Below are 10947 nucleotides of genomic sequence, written 5' to 3'. Positions count from 1 at the left end.
TACTACATAAAACTAATTTAGTATTAAAAAAAACACTAAAATTGGCATAAAAACACAACTAAAACTAAATACAACATGGCTAACCACTAATCAATTAAAAGATTCAATTTCACTTAAAAATAAGCTGAAGTAAACATGAAAATGCCCTAATTGCATATGCCAAATTATAACATATCAGTATCAACACCTCCTAAATTAGAATAGATAACTTAATCCCTTAAAATAGACTATCATGAAGATTTAACTCTATATTCACTTATTCAAATCTCAACTTACTAGACTATCATGAAGCAATCTTCATCTTTTATATTTTTTACAATCTTTAACTCTTTAACTCTAATAATAAATGAGTTTATTCAACTTCAATTTTGTTATTTATAAGCTTGAGCACAAGCTCAAGTTGATGTTCAAAACAATAATTGTTAATATTAATTAAAAATATAAATATATAAAAGCACTCAATTATTTATATATGGCCGGAGTTGTGATTAAAAAAAGTAAAAATTTTATATAAACTTTTATAAGTTTCACCATTTCTTATTCTTACAACAATTCACGGTGCATAAATATGCTATATATATTTCTATGTAATAGCAGTATATTTCATATTATATTTTAATAATATTCAGTTGTATGCACTGATTGTTGTATATCATTTGTGAAATGTGCATCTTGTCCTCCCTCCTCTAAAGAATCACGTACCTATATGGAGTCCTAGAAAGAGATAAAAGGGACGGTAAAGAAGAACCCACTAAAGCGTGCCCAAAAAAAGGGGAAAAAAACTCTTACCATAGCTCCCTCTATACCTTTGTAGTTTTGAGTTGTCAATAAAAACACTTTGTTCTTTTGGGTGGTTTCCTTTCACTTGGTGGGATTTCTCTATTTCAAAGGTGGCTTTTCTTAACATATTATATATATTATATTTATAATATGATATAGCGTTTTTGGTCTGATTTTCCTCGTTTAAAGGTGTCGGTTTGTAAAGATTTTAATGGTTGAGAGGCTCTATAAGCTGGACAGTTCTTGCTTTGTCAGCTAATATCTTCACAAGTTTAGAGTTGTATCATTAGTTCCTTCTTTGCTCATAGTAAAGATTTGTTGGTTTCATGATGTGGGTCTTCATTATTTTGAGCTCTGGTTGAGTGACTCCTTTAAGGTATACCTGCAACTTCCCATCTTTGCATGGTTTTAAATAACCATTAGCTCCTTTTCATTTGTTCTCCACCTTTGTTTTTATGGTACTTGGCTTCTAAACCTGGAACACTTTATAGACATATATTTTCAGATTATTGCTAATTGTCGGTCTTCAAAGTAGTTGAAGAAAGGTGATCCTATTGGTGTAGTTGGAGATCATATCTGGTGTGTGAAGGAGATGGAGAGTGGTTGCTCTAAGAATGTTGAATCATGTCCTAAACTTCTTGATTTAATACCTCAAGAAAGAGAGTGGCATTTGAAGAGAGAAGAGAGAAGGGATGGATCCTCAGAGGAGAAGAAGCTGGAACTGAGGCTTGGTCCCCCAGGCGAGAGCAACTGGTCCAACAAAAACAACACTGAGAGAGATGAGTCTTTACTCTCACTAGGGTACTTCTCTTCCCTGAAGAGCAATGGAAAACAGACACACAAGTTTCCATGTCCGGAGGACCACCCTGTTGGGTCAGTTTTGTCCACTCCATGGGCCAAAAACCACCATCAACAGCAGACAATGCCTCCATTTCTCCAGTTCCCATCAACAACAGCCCCACCACAGACCTTGCCTGTTATAGCTAAGGAATCGTCACAGCCCTGTTGCAATAAAGCGGTAGACTTGCAGGAAGCTGAGAGAAAGGCATTTAAACCTCCTGCAAATACAGCTGTGCCTCTCAATGGTTCTCAGAAAAGGTACTCCAGCTTTTTACATCTCTCTCTCTCTCTCCTGCACCTCTTTTAATTATAATTTTACTTTTTAAAATCTTTTTTTTTGACAGAGGATATTCACCGCAAGTCACAAGTGTATTTACCTTTCTTGATGTTGTATGTGGTCCAGCATCCATGCATGCTTGTTACTTGGTTTCATTTCTTTATGTCTCTCATGTTAACCTGAAATACTTCATTAATTCTTTCGTATGTAGTATTAGTGCAAGATTTTACTTTTTATTATCTTTCAGATGTTCTTAAGAAACCTTTTTTTTCCCTTTTTTTGGGGTCTAATTATGATCATGGTAAACAGAACTGCTCCTGGTCCAGTTGTTGGTTGGCCTCCAATTCGTTCTATAAGGAAAAATCTTGCCAACAGCAGTTCTTCAAAACTAGCTTCTGAATCACCAACTCACAAGGCTGCTAATGAAAAACCAGCAGCTGAACCTAATGGCAAAGGCCTGTTTGTGAAAATCAACATGGATGGAGTTCCCATCGGTAGGAAAGTGGATCTCAAAGCCTATGATAGCTACGAAAAATTGTCAACTGCTGTCGATGAACTCTTCAGAGGCCTCCTTGCAGGTAAATTTGTTATGAAATATATAAATATACAGCTGAGGTTTTTTTTTTCACATGGATTAGGTAACTTAGAAATCATAGTACTGTCCATTAGCCACTAGGGGTGAATTTGTTTTATTCATTGTTTAATATGGGCATCTATATCATCATCAGCTCATCTAGTATTCGACTATCCCATCATTTTGTTCAGTGTATTAGAAGCTTTTTGTGTTGCATCTGGGTTACTATAATGACCCATCAATTCACATCAGTGTTAGTTTTCAACTGTTTAGGTGACGGAAGTGGGGGAGGGATTGCATATTTCAAGGGCCAAAGTTTTGGACTCACCTGCTTGTTGTTATTGCAATTAAACTCGTAGCTTAAATTAATGGGATCCTAATTGACAGATATGGTTTGATCTCATGTGTTTGTCTTTTGCTGCCATCCATGTAGCTCAAAGAGATTCCTCTGCTGGTGGAATAGTGAACAAGCAAGAGGAAGAGAAAGCGATTACGGGCGTATTGGACGGAAGTGGGGAATATACACTTGTTTATGAGGATAACGAAGGAGACAGTATGCTTGTTGGGGATGTCCCATGGCAGTAAGCATCTTTATCTTTATCACTGTTGATCTTTGTTGCAATTTGTGATTATACTATACCATATTATATTATATTCCCACAATTAGTGACGGAGCATATAGTAGAGTACCCTTTATATTTTGCATCTTTTGTCCTCTAGTTTCCCCCTAAAAACAGCATTAGATTCCTCATATCTTCACCCAAATTATGATTTCTTTAATGTTGGCATGTTCTTTCTTAACCTACGTATTACCCAAACACTAGAGAAACCAGTTTTGTCTTATTATGGTTATTTAATTATTTATATGTTGAACTAATACATGCATAAATTTGTAATATCTGGTTTTTTTTGCATTGGATGTGCAGCATGTTTGTGTCGACTGTGAAGAGGCTGCGTGCGTTGAAGAGCTCCGAGTTATCTGCCCTTAGCCGTGAGTGTCGGTTTTATTATTAAAAAACAACTAATCATTAAATGTTTAATTATGTGTTGTTGTTGTTTCACAGTTGGAAGCAATAAGCAAGGAAAGCTACAGGCTTGAAGCTCTCTAAAGATCCTGATCACATTTCAAAGAAAGAGACTTTGAATTATGTTTCGCGTTTTCACAATTTTCTCCCCTATTTTGGAATGCAACTTATTGCACTCAACAGTATAAATATATATATTTAAGTGGTTTTATATGTAAGTTTTGATGTCTTTCCCTTAAATGCTTAATAGCAACTATCTCGAGTTTGTTATGTAAATTTTATACTTTTAACTTTGCATTGAAGTATCCATCTTGAATGCTGAAAAACCCAAATTGAGGCCTATATTAAGTTCAAGTTTAATAATTTATACAACAACCAACTTCAAAGGGAAAATTGAAAGAATGATGGGTTGTAAAGTTGAAACCATTTCCTTCTATGTTGGATTCCATTGAAGTTTTCACTACAACCGAGAAACAGTAGCCTAATTCAATACAAGGGGTGTGTTGTTTAGGGTTAAAGGAGAAAGTGGAGGAAATAAGTGGCCTTTTTGTTCCAAGTGACAGACAAGACAACGCAACAAAGAGCTAAATCTATATTCCCTTTTGGAATTGAATTTTGACCATTGATGAAGCAAACACTAGTCAACCAGATATGGTTTGATTTGGAGCAGTGTCTGTAAATGTTCAAGTGTAGGGGCGGTACCAAGCTCAATGAATGAATGTGTAGGAGGGAGCAATAAATTTAGCTTTTAAAACAAAAAAAAGGGTAAACTAAGAGCGTTTGGGGGGGAAGGGTTGAAGGGTCATTATCGTTGAGAGTTGCCTAACTTTGGGCCCTAAAATTAGACTGGTCGGGTCTCCTCTGATTTGGTCTAATTCCTTTCAAACCCCTCACGCGTCAAAATGTTTGCGTGTTAACACACCTGCCCACTTGCTGCACTTATTCATCACTGCTCGCTACGTAGTGCCTGAAACATTTAACACTGGTCTTAAGCATTGCTTTTGACATGGCTCGAATTTACTTGCAAATATCATTTTATAATAATAGTTTGTGTATAATATGTTTCTTAATATCTTTGAAAGGTAATTTTTTTTGGAATTTTATAAGAAAAAAATTATCATTTTTAGAAATTATACATTTAAATTTTGTTGACACTCCCTATTTATGATATAATCTAACAAATATAATAGGTGTAATAAACATAAAAGTAGTATGAAAAAAAATTATATTTGTGTATATAGTTAAAGGAAAATATATGGTACATTATCAGTGAAATTTTTAAATTTTATAAACTGAATTAGAGAATTGATAAATATATTTTAAGAGTATAGTAAAATATTTAGAAAAAAAGATACATGTCAATTTTTAAAATTGCTAGTGGAATAAAAATATATATATTACCAATTTACCAAATGATTACTCATAATTTTAATCCATTAAAATGTTTAATTAAAAAAAATTCATATATGAAAGAGAGTTTGGCTTAACCTCGAAGAAGAGAGTTGAGGTATGAAGTTTAAAGATGTGAGTTTGGCTTTGTTTATTTCGAGGATTAGGAAAAGTGATTGAAGAGCAAAATGACAACCATAGGAACAAAAGTGAACTTGATAAAGAGTTGAGACGACGATGATTGCCTTTGCCAACGTTTAATCAAATCAATTCCGTCATCAACTAAATGCCATTTTCCCCTTTACACATGTACCTCCCGTTAATCCTCAGGTTCATGAAAAACCAAAAACCATGCCAAATCTTAAGTTTAGCTACCCCAATTTATAAGAAAATTTCGAAGTTACGGGTGGTCATAGATTCTGGTTTTTGGTAAAAAAGTTGTGCAAGGAGCTGTTTGGTTTGTGGATTCAGTTGCAAAGATAGGAGTGGAGAAACCCCTGTAAGAGTTTGGGTGTTATGTTGGTTTAGCGTAGGGATTAATCAGATTTGTTATTGGTTATGTAGGTGCAGTTTCCAGAAAAAAGAGGAAACAAGCAACTATGGAAGCATCATGCATGAGCTAACCATCCCACAATTAATTTAGATGAAAACAACGAAAACGAAAACGAAAACAAACAAGCGCTTCCACAATTGCATCTTGGTTTTAAACCATCTTAAGCTTCGGGTTAGCCATATGGTTTTTGGGCCTAAATCTACAACCCCTACTTCATTATATCATTCATAACCCTTATTTGGATTTGCTCCTTAATTAATTAGGAGTTTTGAAACATCTTCGTCCTTATCGATTTGACAAGGTCATGGTGCTGCCGAAACTATGATAAACTTTACATAATTGAGATCATCGCTATTGAACCGCCTTGCATTGGGAGTTTTTAGCATTTAAACAAACCCAATCGCTGGTGAAAACCAATTTATAGAGCACACATTTACATCAAGTTTGGTTTACTGGAATAGAATATGATTGAAATGGAATAAAATTGTAATAGAATAAAACTGTAATCAGTAATTTAATTGTTTAATTGAATAGAATGGAATAAAGTTATAAAATATTCTTGTATTTGGTTGAATTGAATAAAATAGAATTATAATAATATTCTTGTATTTGGTTTGATGGAATAGAATTGTAACAGCATAAGAAAAAAACTTAAATAACCAGAGTACCTTAGCAAAAAAAATTTAGATAAATAATTATTGTTATTGTTATTAAATTTTAATAAAATTATTATTAAATATAATTAAATAAAAATAAATAATTTAATCACAATTTAATATAATTATTATTCAATATGTAATATGTATATTCATATTACTTCAATAAAATAGTAAATATTTAGTAAATATAGTAATTTTTAATTAATATATAAGCTACTTTTCTTTTCTTTTTTGACTTTCTTTTTTATTTCTCTAATTTATCCTCTCGCTCAAATGCTTTCTCGCTCTCATTTTGAAAGATGAAGTTCATCCTTTTTTCTTTTCCTTTTTTTTTTCTAGAAAATCATTTCTCTGGTTTCCTTTTTTTAATTCAAACGGAATGTTAATTGTTTGACATAAAACTTTTTATTAAAGTCTAAATTCTGACAACAATCGTCACTGCTTCTGCTGCCACTTTGTTTGTGACCAACTCAGAAGAATCATTTGATTTTCCTCTTTTTCTTTCCTATCTTAGTTTTTTTCCCTAAAATTCATCACAAAAGTTTAGATCTACAAAAATTACTTGTGGCTTTCACCATTGTTTTTGCCATCATCTGTTGCTTGCATGTCATATGTTGCCATCAATTGTCGATGTTCACTCTTCCCTCTCATGTCTCATTCTCTCAAAAACCTCAAAATTAAAAATTCTTTTTTCAGTTTATGGTCGTCAACTACCATGCCCATCGTTTCCATCCATCATTCACAACCAATTGAATACCCAAAAATTTAAAGAATTTCCATTTACAATGACTATGAATTAACTCAATCAGAGTTTCTCTTCAATTTGCCACAAGTTTTCCTCTTGGGGATGTGTTGAATGATTTTTGTTCTTACCATTTTTTCTTTTCCCTCTTAGTTTTTGGTAGGTTAAAATGGAAATAATAGAGAAATATCTATTTTGAATTATTTGAAATAAACATTTAGAGGATGAAGTAAAAAATGACTATTTAGAGACTTTAAGAAATAGTCTTATAATGAACTATTCTACTAAATAGCATTCGGCCACTCAAATATATGGAAAATCATTACGTTTAAAATAGACATGAAACCGATTAACTATTACATCCAATCCAACGTGGCGTTAGTATAATCTAAGACATTGAAACTTCTCCAGATTCTTTCACTTTCACCCCAACACCGACACTCCACACTTGCATTTCGTTTGAAATAAAATAACATTATTGGTAGCAAAATCAAAGTTGCCACCATCAAAAGAAATCAAACATGTCTCCAGTAAGCTACCATTAATCAAATGAAATGTCTTTTCAATTTAGGCAAACTCTTGGAAAGTTGGGCCAAAACAAATATAAGCTTAGCACCAGCATTTTCATTTGGGTTCACCCCAGATTATGTCGAAAGACAATCATCTTTTCAACAAATGTTATTTATTAATAATGTTGGATGTACTCACTGAATTCCATGATGGTAACATCGTCCATAAATTTTAAACTAAATCCTTTTAATTGGCGTGACTATTAACGCATTAAATATAAATAAAAAATGATGAAAACTAGAAAGGTACAATCAAATACTACAATCATATCAAAATTATTTATTAAATCAACTATATAATTGGGGCAAACCCCATATATATAAGTATTAATTATGTCAAACTTCACCCTAAGGCTTTCAAACCTCTGTATCTCATAAGGAACTGCTTTATAAAAATCACACAAGTTACTTTCTCCATTTTAATATATTAGAAGTTAATTCAATTACCGATAAATAGATAAATTTTAATTGTTGATTTTTATTAATTTTTTGTATTTCCTTATATTTTACATTGTGATTTTTTGGTCAAAGTTTAACAATTGAACTAAATTCTCATTTTTTATATAGTAAAAAACCAATTTTTGATCAATAAAAATAAAGTGATTAACTTCTTAATTCTTATAGAATAAAGGGATATACTTCGAAAAGAAAAGAGTTAAGATTCAACTGTGAATTGGAAATTGTGATCATGAAATAGATTCTTACAATACTATAGTTCACCATTAATATTGATTCGATATCTTGCTAAAATGAAGTCACAAAAGATTATTAGTGTTTAACATAATCAGCAAAACTTTAGATAGGATCTATCATATTCTAAACAACTAAACAAGGAAAGACATAAAAACAAAACCACTAAATTCTTAGAAAAATAAATCATAAATTAGAAACATTAATAGATCAAACATAATACCATCAAAAGAAACAGAATAAAAACCCATCAAATATCAAAATTACATGACAAACAGAAGGCAAATAAATCCAATATTTATTCTCTCTTGATATTCTTTTTTAATAATAAATCAAGAGATTAAAATAGGGATAGAAATACAGACATGTTAGAAGAACATGTGAGCTTATAACAGTTATTTACCTTTTACTTTTGGTTTCCCTGCCTGGCTTCACCCTGTGTGCCATTCATCTATTTAAGCCGTATAGTATGTATAGGCTGTGTTTTTCACCGTATGCTCCACTGAACCCGGCGGTGGTGTCGCCAACAACGGTGGGGATTTGCAGCTTGATGAGTTGCCATTGAGAGGATGAAAGGTTTCCAGGCTATATGTGTGTGTTTTATCTCTTTTTCTTTTTATATAATTTTCTCTTATTTATATATAACAATAACACGTTCCAGCTGTTTTTTCATGGGGAGAAAAACTTGTTACGTATTGGTGGGGTTTTAGGAAGTTAGGTTTCTCTTATTAGGTTAAAAAACCACAATAATGATATTTGGACATTGATCTTCTAATTCAAACCTTTGGACATTGATATTCTTAGTGGAACTTAATTATTATTAGAAGAAAGTAAAAGGACTCCCACCTTAACATTTACAGTTCATGTAGTAAATTTAAAGTTGAATCTCGATATTTACAATTTAGGCTGCGACTTATTTTTGGTGCATATGTTTAGTTTAACTATGCCTACCATGCTGAATATAACCCAATACAATTTTTAATCCTAAATTGTTTTATGAAGCAATTGAATCAAAACATGTTAAAGTTGAAGCAAAATGCTGAAAAATAATAAAGGGATTATTTGTTAGGTGTCCTGAGTGGCCCTTGTATTTAGATTCTCTGTGCACATACCGAAATGGGTGGTTGATTATGCCCTTGAAATGTTAGACTTCTCTCTTTTGGACTATAGCTTGTAAAGTTAATAATAAATGAAGTTATTGAAGGCAAAAACTATAGTTGATATATATATGTGTGTTAAATTGAGAATAAAAGCAAATAATTTTTTACTAATTCTATTTTGTTATGAAAATTAGGGTGCTTGAGTATATAATATAGTCATGGCGTGTGGAGTTGGAAGTAGAAAAATATAATCTGATATATAAAATAGGGTCCAATATAAAATATATAGTGGTGAGTGGAGACGACAGGGAATCCTTTCAGGAAATTCAACTCGGGAATTCATTACCATTTGGACTCAAAACATACAAAAGAAGGGAAACATTTTATTCAAGGGAGAGGGCAAGTCAAGGCAACAATACATGGTCAGTTGGTTGGGCAGCCTCCACTCATTTTATTTTGGCATAATCTTTCTTTTACCCTCAAACTAAAATATTAAATCATTTTATCTTTTTATTTTCTATGCAGTTTTTTTAATCCTCAAAACTTTTAATTTTTATTAATTTGATTATAATCTGATGGAGAAGTTGACAACAGCATTAACTTATTAATGTAGTATCCATGTGATATTCTATATGTATTTATTGTCGGAATATATAGTATTAATTTATCTTATACGTTATGTCAACAAAAAAAAACTACGAAATTTTAAAAAAAATCTAAAGTTAATAAACAATTTATAACAATAAATCATCAAAACTATTAAAATTTTTAAGAAATTACAAAAATTATAAAAAATTGAAAACCTTGATCAAAAACCAAGTTTTGTATGGGATTTCGGATATATATTTGGTTCAACGTTTTCTGGGGACAATTTTTTTTTGAGGATTTTGGAAGGAGAGGGGAAATGGAGGTTGACAGTGTTGGATTGGTAGCCAAGTCGAAGTAATGACGGTGCCGGAGTGAGGAATAGTTTCTGTAGTTAGGATAGGAGGAGGCGCGGCAGGGGCGGAACAACGTTGGATTTTTTGTCTTTTAATAATCTTTCTATTTTTGTTTAATAACCTTTTGAATTTTTAAAATTTTATATAATTTTATAACTTTTTAAAATTTTCTTCATAATTTAATAATTTTTTTTATTTTTTCTTTTGCATTTTTGTGAATTTTTAAAATATTTTTATTAATTTTTTATGAATATTTTTGCAATATTTTTACAATTTAATTTTTTTATGTTTAAATAATTTTTGAATTTTTAAAAAATTTTAATAATTTTCTAGCCATTTTTTTAAAAATAATTTTAATTTTACATTTTTTTCAATTTTAATACTTTCTTTATAATTATATATATTTTTATTTTCATAAAATTTTAATTAATTATTAATGTGAGATATAAATATAATAATGACGCGCTAATAATAAATACACAAACAGACTTACCACATCAACACTCGAACTTTTTCACCTGATCATGCTTGATATGTTAAAAACACCATATTTAAGCCATTTGCATTAAGCCTATCAATTACAAAGGAAGAATTATAGGCAAGTGTTGAAGGTTGTGCCAAAGATGCTCTGGGACGCTTAAGTCAGTGAAGGGGGATGTTACTTGATAATGTTTTATCTGGATTTGGGTTTTCTGAGTGACTTAGCTTTAATAATTAAGTGGTAGCCAATTTTGACAAGAAAAACTACAATGACCATAATTTACGAAATGAAATGATGCATGCGTTTTTGTTAAAATGTGGATTTTAT

General features: G+C 31.4%; 1 protein-coding gene across 2 annotated transcripts; it reads left to right on the top strand.

Annotated features, from left to right (window-relative positions):
* Positions 1–600: 600 nt before the first annotated feature.
* Positions 601–3772, top strand: LOC107897354 (auxin-responsive protein IAA26). 2 transcript variants are annotated; one of them, XM_016822789.2, is made up of 6 exons: positions 611–1156; positions 1272–1878; positions 2207–2475; positions 2905–3052; positions 3398–3462; positions 3536–3772. In XM_016822789.2, exons 2-6 carry the CDS (start codon positions 1373–1375, stop codon positions 3568–3570), a joined length of 1023 nt encoding a protein of 340 aa, XP_016678278.1. In that variant the 5' UTR covers positions 611–1156; positions 1272–1372; the 3' UTR covers positions 3571–3772. The 2 variants fall into 2 exon arrangements, with proteins under 2 accessions (XP_040935671.1, XP_016678278.1); XM_041079737.1 differs by having other exon boundaries at positions 601–1878.
* Positions 3773–10947: the final 7175 nt, after the last annotated feature.

The sequence above is a fragment of the Gossypium hirsutum genome, chromosome A10 (assembly GCF_007990345.1).
Source record: "Gossypium hirsutum isolate 1008001.06 chromosome A10, Gossypium_hirsutum_v2.1, whole genome shotgun sequence".
NCBI classification, from domain to species: domain Eukaryota; kingdom Viridiplantae; phylum Streptophyta; class Magnoliopsida; order Malvales; family Malvaceae; genus Gossypium; species Gossypium hirsutum.
The sequence above is the reverse complement of the archived record's forward strand: the minus strand, read 5'-3'. Positions and strand labels throughout refer to the sequence as shown.